This window comes from Muntiacus reevesi, chromosome 9, assembly GCF_963930625.1.
Source record: "Muntiacus reevesi chromosome 9, mMunRee1.1, whole genome shotgun sequence".
Taxonomy (NCBI): domain Eukaryota; kingdom Metazoa; phylum Chordata; class Mammalia; order Artiodactyla; family Cervidae; genus Muntiacus; species Muntiacus reevesi.
Genome location: NC_089257.1, coordinates 1107501 through 1131427, shown reverse-complemented (window position 1 = coordinate 1131427; position 23927 = coordinate 1107501). Strand labels below are relative to the sequence as shown.

General features: G+C 54.1%; 1 protein-coding gene across 2 annotated transcripts in view; it reads left to right on the top strand.

The window, feature by feature from the left end:
• The window catches only part of STX3 (syntaxin 3), a 48584-nt gene that overhangs the window by 8211 nt on the left and 16446 nt on the right, over window positions 1-23927 (top strand). For both annotated transcript variants that reach the window (XM_065946318.1, XM_065946316.1), the window contains exons 2-4: window positions 12028-12111; window positions 21745-21844; window positions 22474-22548. In XM_065946318.1, coding sequence (XP_065802390.1) covers window positions 12028-12111; window positions 21745-21844; window positions 22474-22548 — 259 coding nt within the window. The remainder of the gene's footprint in view (window positions 1-12027; window positions 12112-21744; window positions 21845-22473; window positions 22549-23927) is intronic.

Here is a 23927-nt window from a genome sequence, read left to right as displayed (position 1 = left end):
TCTCAGGCTTTTCATCCATCACGACCTCGTTGGCACAGCCTCCGTGTCGGCGCCTTGGCCGTGTGTTTCTGGGGGACCAGGGCTGCGTGCTGTGCTGGGGGGCGGCAGGTGCTGTCGGACGCCTCGCTCCAGGGTCACGGGCCTCAGGGATCTGCGTCCAGCGACCTGCTCTCCTCCCGGCTCCGGCGCTCAGCCTTCAGGGTCTGGGGAGGCTGCCTGGCATCTTTATGCTTTGGCTTTCTCACCTGTAAGGTGGAGAGGGCCCCAGAAGATTCTTGCAGAGATTAAACGCCTTGGTAAACTTAAGACCCGTGTCTTAGGTTCTGGTCTTATTTTTTTTTTTTTTTTAATATTATTTTATTAGTTGGAGGCCAATCACTTTACAACATTTCAGTGGGTTTTGTCATACATTGACATGAATCAGCCATATAGTTACACGTATTCCCCATCCCGATCCCCCCTCCCACCTCCCTCCCCACCCGACTCCTCAGGGTCCTCCCAGTGCACCAGGCCCGAGCACTTGACTCATGCATCCCACCTGGGCTGGTGGTCCGTTTCACCATAGATAATATACATGCTGTTCTTTCAAAACATCCCACCCTCACGTTCTCCCCCAGAGTTCAAAAGTCTGTTCTGTACTTCTGTGTCTCTTTTTCTGTTTTGCATATAGGGTTATCGCCACCATCTATCTAAATTCCATATACATGTGTTAGTATACTGTAATGTTCTTTATCTTTCTGGCTTACTTCACTCTGTATAATGGGCTCCAGTTTCATCCATCTCATTAGAACTGTGGTCTTATTTTTATTTATTTATTTTTTGACCTCACACTGCGGCCTGCGGGATCTTACTTCCCTGCCCAAGGATCGAACCCACAGCCCCTGCGCTGGACGTGCGGAGTCTTATCTACTGAACCAGCAGGGAAGTCCCAGGCCTGTGTTAGAGTCCTCCTCGCGGTGGGCGCTCAGTAACTGCCAGCGTTCCTGGGCGTCCCTGGTGGCTCAGCTGGTGAAGAATCCGCCTGCGATGTGGGAGCCCTGGGTGGGGAAGATCCCCCGGAGAAGGGTAGGGCTACCCACTCAGTGCTCTGGCCTGGAGAATCCCCTGGACTATCCATGGGGTGGCACAGGGTTGACACGACTGAGCGACTTCCACAGCCTTTGGTGTGCAGCGCCCCGAGCATCCTGAGGGGGAGGGCCTTGGGGGACAGAGGCTGAAAGCAGGTTGGGGGAGGCTGAGGCTGAGGGAGGCAGGCAGTGCAGGCTCCCTCCTCTTTCCTGTATCCTTGGCAGCTGGATGCTGAGGGGTGTGGGGCGCTCATGGGGCCGGGAGCAGGGGAGGAAGCCAGGGAGGCGTGGAGAAGCCTGGGGTGGGGAGAGGAAGCCGAGGTTCACCTTTGAATCTCCGTGAATGCTGCTGGGGTGAGAGGACCAGCAGGAAGAAGGTGTGGCCTTCCCTCCCCAGATGCCTTCCCGCAGGCATCCTTTGCAGTTTCCCCAGGAGTCATCTTGCCAGCCGTTCCCAGATGCTTCATCTTCCCAGGCTCTGCCCTGTCCTCGCCTGGGCGTTCGGTTCCTTGGACTGAGAGCTGTCATCTCCCCCACGTGGTGACGGAACGGCCTGGGTGCCTCCCATCTGAGACCATGAGGTTCAGGGAGAGCAGGGTGCCCAGTCTGGTGTGTGCTGTTGGGAGATGAGAGATGTTCAGTAAATACCGCTGGCTGAGTGAGTGGACAGAAGGATCTGTGACTCCGGATGGGACCTTGTGGTGAATGAGAAGAATGTTGTGGGCGAGGCCCTTGGTTTTGAGACCCCAGATCTTTGTCTGAAATAATCCACTGTGACCCAGGGGTTGGACCACGCAGGGGCCCATCTGTTCCTTATTGCCGTGTGGTTCTGGGTGAATTAACTTCCCTGATTACAGGTTACCGTATAGATGACGTCTGCCCGCACGGTGTTTTTGTTTTTCCTCCTTCCTCTCTTTAGATGAACTTCCATCTCTCTTCACTACTCCTGCTCTATATCTTGCTCAAGTCCTGCCCAACAAAAGCAGAGGAATGAACGCAGCAGGTGCGGGTGAAGCCTTGATGATTTTTGTGTCCAACAAATGGAGTGCAGGAGCTTTTCAAGCTTCATGGACGATTAAAAAATACTGATCATGTGCTAACACACAAATAAAATGCTAAATTCCACAAAATATTAAGTCACATTGGACTTGTTCCTGATGACAATATAATAAAGTTAGAAATTAACTATGCAATGATAGCTCTCCTTAGGTTTACCCACTTTGAAGATTTAAATTGTTAATGCATTTAGAAAGAGCTGACTCATTGGAAAAGACCCTGACGCTGGGAAAGACTGAAGGCAGGAGAAGGGGACGGCAGAGGATGAGATGGCTGGATGGCATCACTGACTCGATGGAATGAGTTTGAGCAAACTGGGAGTTGGTGATGGACAGGGAGGCCTGGCGTGCTTCAGTCCATCGGGTCGCAAAGAGTCAGCCACGACTGAGTGACTGAACTGAACTGATTTAGAAAGTTTACTTACTTTTCTAAATAACTCATGGGTTCAAAAGAAACCAAAGTGGAAATGACAACTGTTTAGAAATGAGTGATGAGTAGTAAAGGTCAACATTTTTGAGAATTAGCAGAAGCAAAATTTACAGAGAGCTCTGTTCTTTAAATGCACATGTAGGGAGATGACTTCATTCAAATGAATGTCAGTCCATTCTAAGGGACCCGCTGTCACCTTCTGAGAATTGGCGTTAGAGTTGCCTCTTTAGCAGAAACTCATGTTGGAGAAAACTGATAGTCTTGGGAGTTTAATCTGTACCCGCCTCGCTCTGAACGCTTCACACGCATTCACTGGTTTAATCCTCACAGCAGCCCCGCAGATTACTCCTGCCGCTCGCGGGGAGCTGAGTCTGGGGGGGTCAGGCCACTCGCTCAGGGTCACAGAGCTGGGTCCTTGGCGAGGCAGTCATCTGCGTCTCTGCAAACCCGCACATCTGTGGGCTTATGTACACGGGTGTGTTTCTTTAAGAAACTAAAAATACTATCTGTTTGGCTGCCCCAGGCCTTAGTTGCGGCAGGTGGGATCTTTTAACGTGGCGTGCGAATTCTCAGTTGCAGCTTGTGGGGTCTGGCTCCCTGACCGGGGATCGGACCCGGGCCCCCAGCGCTGGGAGCTGAGCGTCTTAGCCGCTGGACCACCAGGGAAGTCCCTACACTGGAGTCTTTTTCATTCCTGCACGTAGATGAGTCCAGTTCAGTTTCGTCGACGTTGCAGCGTCCCTGAAGTAAGTGCAGGTGTGTTTCTGAGCTGGCCTGGGGAGGGCGTCTTCAGACAGTGTGGAGGGTGAGAGCCGGGAGTCCTGGCTTCCGCAGCCCTGCATTTGAGCCCTAACTGCTCCTTGTCAGCGGGGTCACCTGGGACGAGCCATTTAACCACATGAAGTAGTCGTCTCAGCTGTAAAGGGGTGTCATCCGTGTTCCTCCTGGGGTTGCCGTGAGAAGCAAATATTATGTTTGAAACCATGAAAGTGCCTGCAGCAAAATACCCTTCTTATCGTCGTGACGGTGGAACGCCTGGAGCTCGGCCAGCTGGGGCTGTGGGGCTTGTCCAGTTGTCTAGGGACTTGGTGGCCTTGGGCTAATCTGGTGTTGAGTTTACTCCTCAACGTCTTCATTTCCAAATGGGGCCAGTTCTTGGCTCAGACTGTTCAGCCAGAACCACGTCTTGAAAGTGAGCGCGTGAGGCTCACCCAGGATGCCGCTTCGTTTCCTCTCGATTCATCGGCCAGGGTGTTAGGAAGAGGCAGAAAGGGGAACGTCCCCCCGGGAGGGTTTCGGTTTAGGAGGGCGAAGGGGCGTTGGTGAAGGTCCCTCCGACTCTCAGATGGGGAACAGAGAGCCCTGAGTGCCTGCTGAGAGCTGACACTTACTCAGACTTTCTGGCTTCTCATTGGAGAAGAGAGACTGGAAAAACCAGACGCTGGGCCCAGGCAGGGGCGTGTGTGTGTGTGTGTTTGGAGTCCTTGGATGTGATGGTATTTGTCCTTGGCAATCCACAACCCCTCATCCTGGAAAGGAGGCTGGGGGGGAGGCAGGCATTAGGGACAAGGAGAATCACACGTCCTTGTCTCTTTGAACCAGATTCAGTGGGTGAAGATCTGGGTCTATAAACAGGAGTCTCCCAAGCACAGAGCTCTTTCCACGCAGAGAGGGGGAAGCAGCCAGAGGGCCCGGCCCGCCGACCACGGTCCTTTCCCGGCGGGGACATCGGGCCCAGACGCGCCTCCCCAGGCCGGGCTGCTGGTCCCCCCTTTCTGTTGTCATCTCCTTCACCCCGAACCTTTCCCGAGGGCTGCTGGGGCTCCCTCGGCCTGACACCCCCCGTGGGAGGGGCATCAGAGAGCCCGTAAACAGAGAGCTCTGCCCTTGGGGTGGCCTTTCCCCCTGTCTCTGTCCCTTCCCCCTTGACGCCCTGACTTGTGGGGACCCTTCAGGAGTCGCTGATGATTTGGATGTGCACTCAGCCATGCTTTGCCTCGGAAAGGACGGAGGGGACCCCGTGTTCTTTCCCTTTTCTCTAGAAGGCTCCGTTCACGTGCTCTGGTGGGGTCCTGCCGGCTAAGCATGCCTCTTCCTCTCCTTCTCTCTCTTTTTTCCTTTTTCTCTCTTGGCAAGAGGCCTCGTTCTGAAAGTGAAATCGTGTATTCGACCTCAGTGTAAAAAGCAGATGAAGGTGGAGCTCTGCAGGTGGGAGAGGGGATGCAGGCTTGACTCTGCCCGCCCCGAATTCCCTGGGGGGTTTCTGAGGCGTCCCCGAGATCTCCTGGGGGTCCCCAGAGTCGCACTGGAAAGCTAAGCTCCTTACTTGGTGAGAAAACCGAGGCTTAGTGGGACCAGCGCCGGCCCGAGGCCCCCACAGCGCCCTGCCCCAGCCCTGCTTTCAGCCAGAGGCTGGTGGCCACCGAGCACCTCCTGGGGCTCCTCCGGCGGCAGACCCGCCAAGCAGGAGACGCGGGTTCGATCCCTGGGTCGGGAAGAGCCCCTGGAGAAGGCGTGGCAACCCTCTCCAGCGTCCTTGCCTGAGAATCCCATGGACAGAGGAGCCGGGCGAGCTGTGGTCCAGTCCACGGGGCGCCAGAGACGGACACGCCTGAGCGACCGAACTGACACGGGCTGTGCGGGTGGGAAGCGCTCCTCTGAGAGGAGCCGGTGGGGGGGCCCGCAGGCTGAGCCCGACAGAAGGCGGCTGAGGCGCGGTCGGGCCGGTGGCGGGACTGCACGTTGCGCTGAGTCCTGGGTCTGCGTCCCCCTCCCACTGTGTCCAGGGGCTCGGGGGCCCGGGCGAGGGGCGGGGGGCGGGGGACGGAGGTGAGCCCCGTGCGGCTGAGGCACGGCGTGTCTCCTGGCAGGCGAGGGGCAGGAGTCCGGGAAGAGGAAGCAGGTGGCGGGCGCGTGGTGCTGGCAGGCGTTCTCAGCTGTTGCAGCTGCTGTAACGTTCTGTTGCCACACGCCTCGATAAAGATGCCCTGGTGCCCTTCAGGGCGGTGCGCAGTCCCGCCGGCCGGAGATAAGGCGCATCACATGCTTTGCTGGCCCTGGGGCTCCGGAGGCCCCGAGGCCCCGTGAGAGCACCCGTGCTTCTGAAGGGAAGGACCCCGCCCAGGATCGGGCGGATCTGTTCTCAGGGAAACCCCGATGCCACTGTCACGTGGCTCAGATGACCTGGGCTGATGGCCGCTTCCTGGAATTGTCTCATCTGGACTGAACTTTGCTGCTGTCGTTGTCATTTCTGGGGGCAGCTCGCTGGAGTGGGAAAAACTGGAGGAAAAACTTCCCGTCCTGGGCAGATGGGAGTCAAGGAACCTGGATTCTATTCCCGGCTCTTCCCATAACTCATGATTTGGTCTTGGGCTTTGGTTTACCCATCTCTTAAGTGAAAGAATTTGATGATAGAATCTACAGGGTTACTTTCAGCTCTAACGTTCTGTATCTTTTTTTTTTTTGGTTCTTTCCTGTTTAAGAGTACTTAGATTCAGATGAAGGCTGTAGCGATGACTTTGCTAGATCTTGTGCATAGCTGCTTTATTGAGACGTTACCATGTACCAGTATCTTGGCCATCTGATGCAGACAGCTGACTCACTGGAAAAGTCCCCGATGTTGAGAAAGATTGAGGGCAGAAGGAGAAGAGGGCATCAGAGGATGCGATGGCTGGGTGGCATCCCTGACGCAAGGGACCTGAACTTTGGGAGATGGTCAGGGACACAGAGGCCCGGCGTGCTGCAGTCCATGGGGTCACGAAGGCTCAGACACGACTGAGCGGGTGAGCAGCAGCCATGCGCTGTTCATCATGTGGGACCTTAAAGCGATCGCCTTGTTTAATCCTCACTGTTGCCCCTGTTTTGTAGGTAAGGAAATTGAGGCTCAGAGATGTCGAGCCAAGTAAATCAATCGTCACTGAGCCTCAGGGACTAGCCTGGGGGCTTTCCCTGGTGGCTCAGTGGTAAAGATTCCAAACCTGCAGGAGATGCGGGTTTGATCCCTGGGTGGGGAAGATCCCCTGGAGAAGGGCCTTGCAGCCCACAACAGTGCTCTCGCCTGGAGAATCCCACGGACAGAGGAGCCTTGCGGGCTACAGTCCGCGGGGTCCCAGAGAATCAGACACAACTGCACACGCGCGCACGCCCAACGCGAGATGGAGTCGCTTGCAGACTGGCGGTCCTGCTGCTGCAGAGCTGACCCTGACTGAGCCTTTATGTGAGCCTTGCTGTCCGTTTAGACCCCACGTCCTTACGATTGGGCGGCGGGGAAGTGGACCCTCACTAGGCGCTGCTGGTGCCGTGTGAAGCTTCCCACGGGTGAGCTCTTCCAAGCCCCTTAAGAGCCGCAGGCTGTGTGGTGTTATGACCCCTTAGCAGTAGAAAACTCAGAGCGGTCAGGGAACTTGCTGGAGGCCTCCCGCAGGTAAGTGAAATGACAGCCTTGAATCGCAGCTGTGGGTGGCCCAAGGCTTCCTTTTCCCCCCAGTTCGGGCATCGTCTCATCGGAGGGGCCTGCTCAAAGCCAGCAGGTGGGCAGTCCCTGTCCGAAGGCCAGGGCTCTTGTGCGTATCATGGCGGACAGCTCATGCCTGCCTCCACGCTCCAGGACATAGCTGTTCCCAGCTTCCAGAAACTTCTCTGAGTCCATCCATGATGCAGCCTCACCTCACTTCCTTAGTGCATTTGCCTGTTTGAATGAAACTGAGTGGGCACACTCGTGTGTCTTGTGTGTGAGTTACGTGTGTATTCACAAACCTGGGGTGTTTCCCCTCAGTGGGGGTCTCTGTAACACCTCCAAAAGAGGGACGTCTCCACGGGGGTGCCCTGAGTCGCCTTCCTGCAGGAAGGTCGGGTTCCTGTTTTCTAACGAGGGTCTTGGAGGTCCTTCTTGGGAGATGGAGCCCCCTGCAGTCCGCTGAGAGGCCCAGGTATTGATGATAGTTGGTAAAAGCAGCATTTTCTCTCAAGGTTTAGAAACTGCTGGGTGGATCCAGGCAGCTGGTCTCGGTGGGAGTACTAAACTCAATCGATTCAGTTTTCCTTACCTCTCAGCATGTGGTGCATGCCCGCTATACGTTCGGAACAGGTTAATTAACGACAAGTACTAGTCATTTCAGGGCTTCCCTGGTGGCTCAGCCGTAAAGAATCTGCCTGCAACGCAGGAGCCAAGGGTTCGATCCCTGGGTTGGGCAGATCCCCCGGACAAGGAAATGGCAACCGGCTCCAGTACCCTTGCCTGGAGAATTCCAGGGACAGAGGAGGCTGGTGGGCCAGTCTGTGGGGTTGCAAGAGGTGGATACAGCTTAGCAATTAAACCACTACCACCACAAGATGCTTTTGAACTGTGGTGTTGGAGAAGACTCTTGAGAGTCCCTTGGACTGCAGGGAGATCCAACCAGTCCATCCTGAAGGAGATCAGTCCTGGGTGTTCATTGGAAGGACTGATGCTGAAGCTGAAACTCCAATACCTTGGCCACCTCATTGAAGAGCTGACTCATTGGAAAAGACCCTGATGCTGGGAGGGATTGGGGGCAGGAGGAGAAGGGGAAGACAGAGGGTGAGATGGCTGGATGGCATCACCGACTCAGTGAGCATGAGTTTAAGTAAGTTCTGGGAGTTGGTGATGGACAGGGAGGCCTGGCGTGCTGCGATTCATGGGGTCGCAAAGAGTCGGACACAACTGAGCAACTGAACTGAACTGAACTGCACCACAAGTCATTTCATTTTTTCCCCCTCTTTGGCCTTGCCATGCGGCCTGCGAGATCTTCTCTGACCAGGGACTGAACGCGTGCCCGCTGTGTTGGGAGCGCGGAGTCTTAACCCCTGGACCACCAGGGAACCCAAGTGTGAGTCATTTTAATTGCAAGTGACAGAAGCTTCTGCCTAAACAAGTGGAAAGCAGAATTGCGAGAGTGCTGTTGAAAGAAGACTGTGGAAGATGCGTAGAGCTTGCTCTGAGCTGAGGAGTGGCTTAGGGAGGGTGGAAATGAGGGTAACATCTCTGTTGGGTGTTGCTAGGGGGCGATTTGGTTCTGTTCATTTCACGATTCAGAGTTCTCAGGGAGCCCGCGTGGGGACTGATAACTTTCCCAGAATCATGTGGGGAAGGTGGAGGCTAGGTACCTTCCCAAAGGAAGGTGTTCTGGGCAGGCACACACTCCAAGTGTCCTCTCTAGGCAAATCCCAAGGCAGCCCTGACCCTCCGGGAGTTCAGGTCCGTGGGGAAGGGTCGGTGGGGAGGGGTGACTGATGGTGGGCGGGGTGCGACTGAAGGGGTTTGCACAGGATGCACTGGGAGCTCGGGGAGGTTGTCAATTTTGCAGGCGGTGGGGACTGGGGAGCGTCAGATCAGGGAGACAGAGAAGTTTGTTCGGGATTGAATTTTAAAGGCTGAATGAAATTTTGCCAGCTGGACAAATGCGTTTCTGGAAGAAGTCCTCGGATGACAGTTCGGCGAGATGAAAGCATGGTGTGTCCAGAAACATGTTGGGGTTCCCAGCGCCTGGCCCAGAGATGCATCATGGAGAAGATAGACATGTATACCTACGGCTGATTGATGTAGAGGTTTGACGGAAAACAACAAAATTCTGTAAAACAATTATCCTTCAATTAAAAAAAGAAATGTGAGTGGGAGCCAGATCTTAGGGGGCGCGTGTGCTCTGTTAGGCTTTGGGACATTTTTTTTTTCCCCCTTAGACCATTTTGGGGGCATTTCCCCCTTTTTTATTTTCCTTTTCTTGAGCACAAAATCTTAAAGAATACTGAAGGAGATGACAGTACCTGATCAAACAATATCTAAATACCTAATAGTACTTAACTGAACTCTTAAGGAATGAATTCGGTTTCAGGAAAGGGCCTGGGACTTTCTAGGTAGGAAGCATCCTACCTGGGCACAGGCCCACTAGGCTTTGGGAGTTTGAATCCTGGGAAGTGAACTCTCATGGAGAAGGGTGAGCTCAGTCCCACATGTCAGGAAGATGCTTGCGGGGCCGGAGCGGCGTCCTCGACGTCCACGTCCTGGACGTCCACGTCCTCGACGTCCACGGCCTCGACGTCCACAGCCTGGACGTCCACGTCCTCGACGTCCACGGCCTCGACGTCCACGTCCTGGACGTCCACGTCCTGGACGTCCACGTCCTCGATGTCCACGGCCTCGATGTCCACGTCCTCGATGTCCACGGCCTGAACGTCCACGTCCTGGACGTCCACGGCCTGGACGTCCACGTCCTCGACGTCCACGGCCTCGACGTCCACAGCCTGGACGTCCACGTCCTCGACGTCCACGGCCTCGACGTCCACGTCCTGGACGTCCACGTCCTGGACGTCCACGTCCTCGATGTCCACGGCCTCGATGTCCACGTCCTCGATGTCCACGGCCTGAACGTCCACGTCCTGGACGTCCACGGCCTGGACGTCCACGTCCTGGACGTCCACGGCCTGGCTGTCCACGTCCTCGACGTCCACGTCCTCGACGTCCACGGCCTGGACGTCCACGTCCTCGACGTCCACGGCCTGGACGTCCACGTCCTCGACGTCCACGGCCTGGACGTCCACGTCCTCGACGTCCACGGCCTGGACGTCCACGTCCTCGACGTCCACGTCCTGGACGTCCACGTCCTGGATGTCCACGGCCTCGATGTCCACGTCCTCGATGTCCACGTCCTGGCATGGGGCTGCGACGCTCGGGTCGCTGAAGGCTGCAGACACGCCAGAGAGCGAGGCGGGGCGCTCGGTCCGCACCTGTGTCCGCCTCTCTGTGACCCCAGGGACTGCAGCCCACCAGGCTCCTCTGTTCACAGGTTTACTCAGGCAGGAATGCTGGAATGGGTTTCCGTTTCCTCCTCCAGGGGATCTTCTCCACCCAGGGACTGAACCCGGGTCTCTTTCATTGCAGACAGATTCTTTACCCACCGAGCTCTTGGGGAAGTCCGAGATGAGGGGGTGGGCAGTCAAAGGCGGCTCCCCAGAGGGCTGGAGAGCCCCAGATTTCAGGGGAAGTTCTGGGAACCCCATCAGCTGTAGCCCATTCCCGGGATGGCAGCTGGGGAGGGAACGGGGGCCTTGGCAGCTTTGCCTCCCCAAGGAGTCCCGTGTTGAGAGTGGCATGTCTTGTCCTAGGAGGCCCCAGGCCCCTGAAGTGGGTGGAGAAGCCGGTATCGAGGTTCAGCCCCCTCGCCACCTCCACCCCCGGCAGCCCCTTCTCCCCCGTGCCTGGAGAAGCGGTGTTGTGTGCACCGCAGCAGCCCCGGGGGACGTCTGGGAAGAACGCAGAGGCCGCTCGGGCCCTTGGGCAGGTGGGATGGGGGCGCTTCCTTTCGCCGCCACGTCTCGGTCCTGCGGAGGTGTTGAATGAGGTTCAGAAAGCTGGGGTCGCGGGGTGCTGGAGGCGGCGGGGAGGGCTGCTGTGTCCTGTGAACGCAGCTCTGACCGGGAGCGCTCGCGGTGCTGCTTCCTTTACAACAGGTAGTTGCTGCAAACAGGAAAAGGTTTGCTCCCACCGTGAGGCTTTGAAGCTGGTGCTTTGGCGGAATCGGGACTGGTCTAATACGTGTCCCTGGTAGGGTAGGCCATGCACCTGAACACCGTGGAGAACAGACCCAAAGCATGGGCTGGGACCTGCTCGTCTCCAACACTTTAGCTGTGTGATGTTGGCCAAGTTACTTAAATGTTTTAGGGTCTCCAACTGGAATAAGTTATAGTAACAGCACCAATACCATCATTACCACCCCCCCCAAAAAAACCATAATGCTTATTGAGTACTTACAGCATGCCAGGCACTGTCCGAAAGTGTTTTATATTCATCATCTCATTTATTTATGTATTTTTTATCTCATTTATTTTGTAAACAAACCTGTGATTTAAGTGGTGTTATGATTAGCCCTTTATAGCTGAGGAAACCTGGACGCGATTGATTGACTGATTGGTATTTTTCTTTTTGTCTAACTCTTTGTGATCCCATGGGCTGTACAGTCCTTGGAATTCTCCAGACCAGGATATTGGAGTGGGTGCCCTGGCCCTTCTCTAGGTGGGCTCCCAACCCCGGAATCGAACTGGGGTCTCCCGCACTGCGGGCAGATGCTTTCCCAGCTGAGCCACCAGGGAAGCCCAAGGAGACTGGAGTGGGCAGCCGACCCCTTCTCCAGCCGATCTTCCCCACCCAGGGGTTGAACCGGGGTCTCCTGCATCGCAGGGAACCCTTTACCAGCTGAGCTCTCTGTCCTTGAATTACAATGTTGCATTAATTTCTGCTGCAGAGCGGTGATTCAGCTACACACATATACACATTTTGGGGGGGAGCTAGGATTTAAGCTCAGAGTACATGAGAGGTTGTTACATCTCAGAGCTGTTCTGAGGTTTGAAGGTCACGTGTGTGAGACACGCACTGCAGATACAGCTCCTGCTGCTCAGCGCGCGCTTGGCGCTCTTGGTGTTTCTGGGGGTCTTGGTCTCACCCTGTCCTTTTCATCCCTCACAGAAGCAGCTGACGCAGGATGACGACGCCGACGAGGTTGAGATCGCTGTTGACAACACAGCTTTCATGGACGAGTTCTTCTCCGAGGTGGGTGCCCTCCCGCTGTGTTTCTTCTGAATGGACGTAAGGAGACAGCTTCCTTAGGCAAGAATAAAGCCCGCAGGTCTTTCAGGGGCAGCAGAGGAAAGCATTTTGCTGGGGTGGGGAGCCCGACCGAGAGGCTGCGAGGAGAGCTCCTATTACTGGGGAGGACGTGGGCGTCTAATCTTACTGAGAACCCAGCAGAAGGTCCACTGCATACATCCAAGAGATGCTGGTAAAGTCTTACGCTCATGATAACATTTTCATGATATCCTGTCTTGTGTACAGTACAGAATTTAGATAGAGAGCTAACCCAGGGGACCCAGCCACGAATGTAAGAGAAAGAAAAAAATGCATTTCATTGTCTTTTTAGGCCTGTAATTGGGACAGATCAAAACTGTTGTTACCAAAACTTCAGACCCTCTGATTAAATTCTGGTAATAACTCACAAACCAAGACACCGCCAGTTTGTGTTTTTGAACCTCAGCAGAGGCAGGAATGGGGGCCCGTGTGCACAGGGTCACGTGGTCTTTGAGACAGAGGCTCCTCCGGGACGGTGCTGTGGGAGGCGTGAGTGGCGGAGAGCTCGGGGGCGCCTCAGCCCTGCGGACTCCCCCGGCGGTCCGGGGCTTAGGACTTTCCCTTCCAGCGCAGTGGAGGCGGGTTTGCTCTCCTGTTGGGGGGGACCTAAGATCCGACTTGCCCCATGACTGAAAAACCAAAACATGAGACAGAAGCAGCATTGTAACAAATTCAGTAAAGACTTTAAAAATGAATGACCCCCCCCCCCAAAAAAAAAAACAACTCAGCTCTGTTCCTGACAGCTGCCGTTCTTACGAACATTCCTTCACAGGCTTGCTTTCTTTATCTGTGCATTGGGACTGATAACATAATTCCCCAAAGGACTGTTAGGAGGATTAAACGGGTTCATGTTTCTGAAAGGTTCACGGAGCACCTACCATACAGGTGTTTGAACAAGACTGAACCAAACCGCGGCCACTCCAGCCTGCGTCCCCACCACACTGCGCTCTCCCTATTCAGGCTTTTCCTGCTGTATCTGGAGACGCGTCCTGCCGTCTCTGCAGGGCAGGTGTGGGTGTGGAGGAGCCACCCCCTCGCCCTTCTCTAAGTGGATCCGGGCCCGATGGCTCCTGCCATTCATCTGTGAGGGTCAGAGCGGGTTTCGGGGTGAGCCTGCGCGTGTGCATGCCTGATTGGGAAGTTAGCCCGAACTGCACCCCACCCTACTGGTGGGTGGGCCCGTCCCTTTGCTGGAGGAGTCATAATGAGATCAGACGGTGCTTGAGTTATTTATGAGTCCCGTGTTGCCCTAGGTGTAGACCCTGGAAGGAAAAGCTCTCTCAGTTCAGTGCTGGGGGTGGGCGTGAGGAGCTGGGTGACGCCGCTGCCGCTCATCGCCCTGCTCTTGCCTCGGAGAACCAGTTATATTGATTTCTTTCCTAAGATCAGGGCTTTCTGCAGTCACGGGGCCCTCCCTTTTCTCCTAAGCCAGTAGGAGGGGACCCGAGAGGCAGTGTTCCTTGGGTGGGCAGATGGGTGCGCCTTGGCTTCCACGACCTGGTCTGAGTCTTCCCTCAAGCCTTTAAATAGCAGCTGACCTTGGGCAAGTTCCTGGACCCAGCTGGGCTTTAATCCCCGCTCTGGAAATCAGGAACAGCAGAACTTACTTTCAAGCCTGGCCCGAGGATCCCTTGAGGTCACGTGAGGATCTTACATCTGGAAAGCATTATCTGGCGCCAGATGGAAGGTGGTTATTTTTGGAAACTTAACAAGGTCTCGGGGGGCTGCCGCTTTTCTTCTTGCTTTCTCTTTCTTAAATGCTTTTGTATCATTAACAAAAAAAAAGGCCCCATCATATTTAAGGTGGAGAAGGGGACAGCATGCTTGGCTGGAAAGAGCATGATTCTTTTGGACTTAATTCCTTATCTGCCGCTAATTGTGTGATCTTGGGCATGTGTCTTTTTTTTTTTAAACATTTTATTTTGTATTGGGGTATAGCTAATTAATGGGCTTCCCTGGTGTCTCAGAGGGTCAAGAATCTGCCGGCAGTGCGGGAGACTTGTGTTCGATCCCTGGGTTGGGAAGATTTCCTGGAGAAGGGAATGGCCACCCACTCCAGTATGCTTGCCTGCAGACTCTGTGAACAGAGGCTGCAGTCCACGGGGTCACAGAGTCGGGCACGGCTAAGTTTCACTTCACTTTCAGAGCTGATTGACAATGCCGTGATAGTTCTGGGTGAATAGTGAAGGGACTCAACCATACATAGACATGTAGCCATTCTCCCCAAACTCCCCTCTGACCCAGGCCTCCACGTAACCCTGAGCGGACCTTATGTGCCGCACAGTAGGTCCTTGTTGGTTATCATTTTAAATATGTACACCAGTGTATACACAACCATCCCAAGCTCCCCAACTATCCCTTCCCCCCATTCTTCCCCCAGCAACCATAAGCTCGTTCTCAAAGTCTGCGAGTCTCTTTCTGTTTTGTGAGTAAATTCATTTGTATCATTTCCTTTTAGATTCCACATATAAGGGATGTCATACGATATTTCTCCTCTGTCTAACTTACTTCACTCAGTATGACACTCTCTAGGTCTATCCATGTTGCTGCAAATTATTTCGTTCCTTTTCATGGCTGAGTAATATTCCATCGTATATAGGTACCACATGTTTTTTATCCATTCCTCTGTCGATGGCTGTTTAGGTTGCTTCTATGTCTGGGCTATTGTAAACAATGCTGCTGTGAACACTGGGGTATATGTATCCTTTTGAATAAAGGAAATCCGTTACATTTCCTCGTATAAATATGAATGTCCTATTATATTTTTCTCTGGATGTATGTCCAGGAGTGGGGTTGCAGGGTCATACGTAGCTCTGTTTTTAGTTTCTTAAGGAACTTCCATACTGTTTTCCAGAGAGGCTTTACCAATTTATATTCCCACCAGCAGTGCAGGAGGGTTCCCTTCTCTCCACCTCCTTTCCAGCATTTACTTGTGGATTTTTTGGTGATAGCCATTCTGGCTGGTATGAGATGATATTTCATTGTGGTTTTGATCTCCATGTCTCTGGTCACTAGCCATATTAAAGATCTCTGCATGTGCCTAGCTGGCCATCTGTCTGTCTTCTCTGGAGAAATGTCTGTTTAGATGTTCTATCAGGCACATGTCTTAACCTCTCTGTGGGTTTAGCTGTGAAATGGGGAGAAAAATATTCACCTGATAGATAAGTTGGGGGTGAAAGGAGCCAGCACTCAGAAAGTGCTCGCAAGGGACTGTGGTGAAGGTTAACTTCCTCCTTTCACATCTAATAGGGTGCAGAGAGGGTCCGTATTGGAGGCTCTGTCTCTGGGCAGAGACAGGAGGGAGCCGGTGCACGGGTCTTGGTCTGCGTCTCAGCTCTGCTCATGGCCGTGGAGGAGCTTTGGAAAAGTCGTGTAACTGCTCTCAACCCCACTTTCCTCTAGAACAGGCCTAGCAGTATTGTTGCTGTTGTTGAGTTACTAAGTCGTATCTGACTCTTTGTGACCCCAAGGACTGCAGCACGCCAACTCTTTTGTCCTCCACTATCTCTCCAAGCTTGCTCAGACTCATGTCTAATGCGTCGGTGATGCCATCCAACCATCTCATCCTCTGTCATCCCCTTCGCCTCCTGCCTTCAAGCTTTCCCAGCATCAGGGTCTTTACCAATGAGTCAGCTTTTTGCATCAGGTGGGCAAAGTATTAGAGTTTCTGCATCATTCCTTCCAATGAACACCCAGGACTGATTTCCTTTAGGATGGACTGGTTGGATCTCCTTGCAGTCCAAGGGACTCTCAAGAGTCTTCTCCAACACCACAGTTCAAAAGCATCACTTCTTCAGTGCTCAGCTTTCTTGATAGTCCAACTCTCACATCCATACATGACCACTGAAAAAACCGTAGCTTTGACTAAACCAACCTATGTTGCCAAAAAGTCTCTGCTTTTTAATATGCTGTCTAGGTTGGTCATAGCTTTCCTTCCAAGGAGCAAGTATCTTCATGGCTGCTGTCACCATCCACAGTGATTTTGATTTTGTAATAACTTTGATTTTGACTGTATAAAATTCAAAGTTTTCTTTATACCTGCACAGCGTGTGAACTACAGTAAGTCTGTCTTCAGTAAATTTAAGTTCTTTCACCATTCTGTTCCCCAGTATATCGTTAATGTATATATGTATATATGCTGGAGAAGGAAATGGCAACCCACTCCAGCCTTCTTGCCTAGAGAATCCTGTGTATAGAGGAGCCTGGTGGGCTGCTGTCCATAGGGTCGCACAGAGTTGGACATAACTGAAGCGACTTAGCATGCATGCATATGTATATATACATATATATATCACAAAGTCTGCTTTAGAGAATGTGGTCTGGAAATATCCTTGAAGGTGGATTAAAGTGCATCCCAGATGATGGGGGTTTGGGGAAGTGAAAAGGTTTCCCTCTACGTGTCTGAGGAACACAGCCAGTACCTCCTGCAGGATGGAGCAGAGTGGATTGCCTGTGAATGTCCTCTCGTGATAAAAGTACACAAGACTTTTATCTTTTGGACTTTTGGACTGCTTCCAGCAAGTAGGTCACCGCTGGGAATTTGCAAGGACTGACGGTGTGAATCACAGATGGTCAGAGAGGCATTTGCAAGGTGCAGATGCAGTCACAAGACCAGGAGGTTTTCAAAATGTACTTTGCCCTGTGAAACTCCAATGATTTCTCTCTCCTCCCAGTTATTACAGAAAGGAATTGACCCTTGGGTGTTGAGGCCTCACAGGCTGATTAAGCCAGGGTCTAGCAAATGATAAACCTTAGATTTTTGTCTAATTTGCAGTTGTCTGCATATTTTCCTTGGTCTTTTTCTTCAGCTGGCAGAGAGTACGAAGTTTTAGAGAAAACAGGACCTGCCTGAGAGTTGGCGTCTGTTCTGATTGTATCTGCTTATATAACAAATCAGTCTGCCAGTTAGTGGAGAAGAATAACCTTTCTGTAATACTGATGGATTCTGTGGATTAGGAATTCAGGGCTCAGACAAGGGCCCAGTGGAGGTTTTTGTTTTTTTCTTTCTGGCCCTGCTCTGTGACTTTCGGGATCTCGGTTCCCTGAGCAGGGACTGAACCTGGGTCCCAGCAGTGAAGGCACTGAATCTTAACCACCAGACCACCAGGGAACACCCAGAGGTGGGTTATTTTTGCTGCACAGTTTCTGGGGTCTTGACTAGCCCGAGTCTGGAATCTCAGAGATTTTTAACTCAGGCGTCCGGTGCCTGAAGGAGACACCAGGGTGTCTCAGAGGAGACCTGTATTTCACCTCTTTCTGAGGCTTGGGCTTCTCAGCACACTGGACTCAGGGTCATTGGTTTGGTAGAGGCAGCTCAGGGCTCCAAGGCAGGCCCGGCAGCTGTGGAAGTCACACCGCCCATCATTTGTACTGTACGCTGTTGCCGAAGCAGTCATGAGCCTGCCTGATTTAGGAGAGGACTACGCAGATGCCCCCTCTCAGTGAGGAGACGGAAGGGTTTGTGCCATGACCAGGGGACCCATCACAGACTATTTTCTTGGCCTGCCTGTGCCAGGTCTCAGCCGCAGCACGCAGAGCCCTTCACTGTGGTGCACGGGCCCTTCGTTACGGTGTGCGGGCTTCCCTCTCAGTATCTGCTGCACAACAGGCTGAGTTTCCTTGTGGCCTGTGGCATCTTAGTTCCCAACCAGGGATCAAACCCATGTCCCCAGCACTGGAAGGCAGATCCTTAACCACTGGACCACCAGGGAAGTCCTAACAATATATTTCAGAAAGTAACATACAGTAAGTGGGCATTGAGGATGTATCAGCTGCAAATTTAGCATGGTGATTCAGGAAAGAAAAATGTTTGGATCGGTTCCCTCGGTCAACAGCATTTCTTGAGCATTCCTTGGAGAAAAGGTCTTTCCAGGGAGCCTTGTTTAGAGAAAAGAAGGCCTGTGATGTTTATCAGAGGTCGCTGAGTCGGTCTTACGGAATGGTGAGTGAATTCCACACTTCCACCTGACACGGGCTGGACACACATGGGCCTGGGAGAAGATGAGCGTGGTTCTTGCACCCTCACCTGGTCTGGGAGGCGGGGTTTGGATCTGAGAGATGCTGGGGTAGGACCTCGGTTTTGCCTCTTGCTGCCGTCACGGCCTTGACTGACATCCTGTTAGGTCGCGCTGCAGTGCTCTCGTGCATAAAAAGGGGAGCGATGGGGCCGTCACAGCCATCCAGGGAAGGGCCTTGTCTCTGGGACAGGTGTACGTTAAATCGGGTTTAGTTCTTAAATACATCATTGTGCGGGGCACTGTCTGTCTCTTTAGAACAACCTGAACACACAGCAAACAGCACTTGGATATTTCGCTTCGGCACTTGGGTTGCCGGCTCGCCCTGCCTTGGTTATCTGGCAGATGCACCAAAGGGAGTGAACTCCGTGTGCCTGCTCCTGCCCTGCAAACAGGTGCCTCTGTGCCCGCTTTTAGATTGCACACATACGCGTAGACGTGGACTACCGTGGTATTGAACGGTTTGCCTTGGAAACAAACAGAGGTCATTCTGTCATTTCTGAGATTGCATCCAAGTACTGCATTTCCGACTCTTACTGACTATGATGGCTACTCCATTTCTTCTGAGGGATTCCTGCCCACAGTAGTAGATATATGGTCATCTGAGTTAAATTCACCCATTCCAGCCCATTTTAGTTCGCTGATTCCTAGAATGTCAAAGTTCACTCTTGCCATCTCCTGTTTGACCACTCCCAATCTGCCTTGATTCATGGACCTAACGTTCCAGGATCCTATGCAAAATTATTTTTTACAGCATTGGACTTTACTTCCATTACCAGTCACATCCACAGCTGGGTGTTGTTTTTGCTTTGGCTCCATCTCTTCATTCTTCATGGAGCTATTTCTCCACTGATCTCCAGTAGCATATTGGCACCTCCCGACCTGGGGAGTTCATCTTTCAGTGTTCTGTCTTTTTGCCTTTTCATACTGTTCATGGGGTTCTCAAGTCAAGAATGCTGAAGTGGTTTGCCTTTCCCTTCTCCACATTTTGTCAGAACTCTCCACCATGTCTCATCCGTCTTCTGTGGCCTTACACGGCATGGCTCATAGTTTCATTGACTTAGACGAGGCTGTGGTCCATGTGATCAGATTGGTTAGTTTTCTGTGATTGTGGTTTTCATTCTGTGTGCCCTCTGATGGAGAAGGATAAGAGGCTTATGGAAGCTTCCTGATGGGACAGACTTGGGGGGGAACTGGGCCTTGTTCTGAGGGGCGGGGCCTTGCTCAGTAACTCTCTAATCCAATTTTCTGTTGATGGGCGGGGCTGTTTCCCTCCCTATTATTTACCTGGGGCCAAACTATGGTGGAGGTAATGAGGATAATGTCACCTCCTTCAAAAGGTCCCATGCACACGCTGCTGCACTCAGTGCTCCCGACCCTGCAGCAGGCCACCGCCGACCCACGCCTCCACCGGAGACTCCTGGACACTCCCAGGCAAGTCTGGGTCAGTCTCCTGTGGGGTCACTGCTCCTTTCTCCTGGGTCCTGGTGCACAAGGTTCTGTTTGTGCTGGACTGGAAGAAGCACAAGCTGGAATCAAGATTGCCGGGAGAAATATCAATAACCTCAGATATGCAGATGATGCCACCCATATGGCAGAATGTGAAAATGAAAGTGAAAGAGGAGAGTAAAAAAGTTGTCTTAAAGCTCAACATTCAGAAAACTAAGATCATGGCATCCAATTCCATCACTTCATGGCAAATAGATAGGGAGACAGTGGAAACAGTGGCTGACTTTATTTTTCTGGGCTCCAAAATCACTGCAGATGGTGATTACAGCCATGAAATTAAAAGACGCTTGCTCCTTCCAAGAAAAGGTATGACCAACCTAGACAGCATATTAAAAAGCAGAGACATTACTTTGCCAACAAAGGTCCATCTAGTCAAGGCTATGGTTTTTCCAGTGGTCATGTATGGATGTGAGAGTTGGACTGTGAAGAAAGCAGAGCACTGAAGAATTGATGCTTTTGAACTGTGGTGTTGGAGAAGACTCTTGAGAGTCCCTTGGACTGCAAGGAGATCCAACCAGTCCATCCTGAAGGAGATCAGTCCTGGGTGTTCATTGGAAGGACTGATGCTGAAGCTGAAACTCCAGTACTTTGACCACTTGATGCGAAGAGCTGACTCATTGGAAAAGACCCTGATGCTGGGAGAGATTGGGGGCAGGAGGAGAAGGGGAAGACAGAGGATGGGATGGTTGGACGCCGGTTTGACCCCTGGTCTGGGAGACCCCGTGTGCCGCGGGGCAGCTGAGCCCGGGACTGCAGCTGCTGAGCCCCTGCGTCTAGAGCTGGTGCTCCACAGCCAGAGACACCACCGCCCTGCGAAGCCTGAACACCACGGCGGAGACCCAGTGCAACCAGAAATATGAGTAAATATAAAAAGAGAGAACGCGTTTCTTTCCCCTGCTTTCTTTGCCAGTTGCAGAGCCGTGATCAGGTTTTTTCTTTTTTTGAAAGAAGTGGATTATTCACTGGAGGAAGGGGCTGCTGGAAGCTGCATTGTGAATTGACATTCCATTGCATCTCAGGGGCTAAGACCTCCTGCGTGGCATCTTATGAGGTTTCTGTTTGTTGACTGTGGCCGTGTTGGCATGCCCCTCGCTGTGGAGGGCAGGCAGGTGGATGTGGAGGCTTCGAGGTCTCTTCGATGCGAGCCACCCCCACAGGGGCCGGGGGCCGGGGGGCCGGGGCAGCTGGTGCCTGTGCAGACGGAGCTGAGGCTGAGCTTAACATGCGGGTGGCAGAGCCCATGCGGGAGTAAGGCATGACTCCCAGTGTTTGCTTTCTTTGTGTTCATCTGGCTCCACCGGGTCTTAGCCGCAGCGTGTGGGAGCAGCTTCAGCTGTGTCATGGAGACGCTTGGTGTCAGCCCGTGGGCTCTAGTTCCCTGACCAGGGATTGAACCCAGGCCCCCCGCGCTGGGAGCAGGGAGTCCTGACCGCTGGACCTCCAGGGAGGCCCCTGGGACTTTCCCCTGCACATCTGGCACAGTCAGGAGCCAGAGAGGAGCGGGTCCGGGCGTCCGGGGCGGGCAGCTGGTGAGAGGCGTCTCCCGGAACACGGGTCCAGGGGCGCTGGGCGGCTCCCGGCCGGGACGGTCATCGCCTCGGCTCATCTCGGTTTCCTTCTCTTCCCCTCACTCTTCACTGTTTCTCACCCTCCAGGTTTGTTCTCTCCCTTTCACTTTTCCTCTTTCCTTTCTCCCTGCCTCTCCGCCTCACCCATTGTTGTTCCTACTTCCGGAGCAGCTGAGGACCTGCCTGGTGTCCTGACCCTTCCCTCTGATGCTCCCTTGCTTTTCCTGGCTCTTCTTGACTCGGCCGGGACCCTCCATCCGAGGTGGGCAGTGTCTTCTTCCCAGGGAGCAGTGAAGACGCAGCCTCGCGGACGGCTGTTGGCGGGGTGGCTCTCTGGGGTCGGTGAGCCTCAGAAGGCTTGCCCGGCATCACCGTCTCCTTCCACGAGCCCCGACGCTGGGCGGGGAGTCTTGTTTGTGGCCAGGTTCTCTCTCCTGACGCCAAGGCTGTGGTCTCTCTACTTACAGATCGAGGAGACGCGAGTCAACATTGACAAGATCTCTGAGCACGTGGAGGAAGCGAAGAGGCTCTACAGTGTCATCCTCTCTGCGCCCATCCCCGAGCCAAGTGAGTGCCGGCGCGGGCTCACGCGCCGCCGGCCGCGGGCTGGGCCTCGGTGTCGCTCTGTGAGCAGAGGGCAGGGTGGTGCCGCGTCATCGCCCACCCTCCTCCACGCTCTCCTGCTCACACTGCCCCACTACTGTCACCTTTAAAAAAAAATGTGTTTTTTTAACATCTATTTATTTATTAGGCTGCGCCAGCTCTTGGTTGTAGCACACGGGATCTTTGCTGTTTCTGCAGCATGCAGACTCTTTAGTTGGGGCCTGGAGGATCTGGTTCCCTGACCAGGGGTCGAACCCGGGCCCCCTGCATTGGGAACGTGGAGCCTTAGCCACTGGATCCCCAGGGACGCCCCCATCACCTCCGCTTTGCACGGTCCCGGCACCTGTGCTGTTTCCTCTGCCTGAAACGCTTCCCCAGTCCCTCCTTTTTTTCCACGAGGTGTTTTTATTCTGTAGGTGGAGGGCAGGGTGCCTGGAAAAATGCCTTTAAACAATAAGCTTCCTGCGTTCTAATGACAGATGTCTGGGGAGCCCCGGGGATATCCTGCCCCGGGCGCCTGAGAAAGCGCCGCGCCTCCTCCGGCGAAGCCTTCAGTCTCTTCTGACTGATTCTGCTGGCCTTTGTTTACCCAGAAACCAAGGAGGACCTGGAGCAGCTCACTGCCGAGATCAAGAAGAGGGCCAACAATGTCCGGAACAAGCTGAAGAGTAAGCGGGCTAGGCGCGGCGCAGCCCCCAGCATCTCACGCCTGGGGTCCGGCCCTGCTGGAGCAGAACTTCCTCAGGGGGTGACATTGCGCCTGGCATGTCTGCTTGTGATCTGGCCTCTGTGTCTGGAAGGACGGATGATAGCCCCGGAACTTTGTCTGTGGCTGGGGGAGGCGAGGCTGGAAGCGTGGGGACGGGAATGGAAGTGTGCTTTCAGCTGGCGAGTGTCTGGTGGCTCGGGTCCCTCGCCTTTCCTGCTCCCGCTTCCTCCCCCAGCGCCTGGTTCGCGGGAACAGATGTTAGTGATGTGGAGGCTGCAGGCCTCTCCGGGACCGGCGCACCTCCGTCACGCCCACCCCCGCCCTGAGTTAGGCCGGGTCCCATGAAGCCGCTGCCATAGATGCAGTCCGTCTGCGAGCCCGGAAGCTCGCTCAGGTCTGGGGCTGTTTTCTGCATTTCGGCCCACTCCCCGGCGCTGCGTGCGGCTGGTCAGGGAGGGAAGCGGCGTTGCTGAGCCTGAGGCGTCACTTCTTCGCCCGCGGGCCCGGACTGGACTGCCTGTTTTCCTGGCGGTGGGCGGAGGTTTGCGGCGGCTTCCGTCCAGCAGGAGCCTGGTGGCCGGCTGCGCGCTCGCGTTTGATGTCACCGTGGCGTTGCGAGGGGGCCCTGCTGCGCTCCCGGCTCCCAGCCCGGAGATCGGGAACCGGAGGGACGCGGCCTTTCCGGGGCACACGGACGCGGCAGGGCGGGGATTTGAGCTGGGTCTCGGGGGCGGGGAGACTCGTGCTGGTAACTGCTGCGCTGGGACATAGCCGAGGGGGACCCTGGGCCGAAGGCCGTGGAGCGCGTCCTGGGGCCCAGACGTGAGCCGGCTTTTGGGACAGGGCCTGCCTGCTGCTGGTCTCCGGGGCCGCCGTGTGTGTGTGTGTGTGTGTGTGTGTGTGTGTGCCGTGTGTGTGTGTGTGTGTGTGTGTGTGTGTGCCGTGTGTGTGTGCGTGTGTCTGTGTGTGTGTGTGTGTCTGTGTGTGTGTGTGTGTCTGTGTGTGTGTGTGTGTGTGACAGGGCCTGCCTGCTGCTGGTCTCCGGGGCCGCCGTGTGTGTGTGTGTGTGTGTGTGTGTGTGTGTGTGTGTGTGTGTGTGTGACAGGGCCTGCCTGCTGCTGGTCTCCGGGGCCGCTGTGTGTGTGTGTGTGTGTGTGTGTGTGTGTGTGTGTGTGTGTGTGCCGTGTGTGTGTGTGTGTGTCTGTCTGTATGTGTGTGTGTGTGTGTGTGCCGTGTGTGTGTGTGTGTCTGTGTGTGTGTGTGTGTGACAGGGCCTGCCTGCTGCTGGTCTCCGGGGCCGCTGTGTGTGTGTGTGTGTGTGTGTGTGTGTGTGTGTGT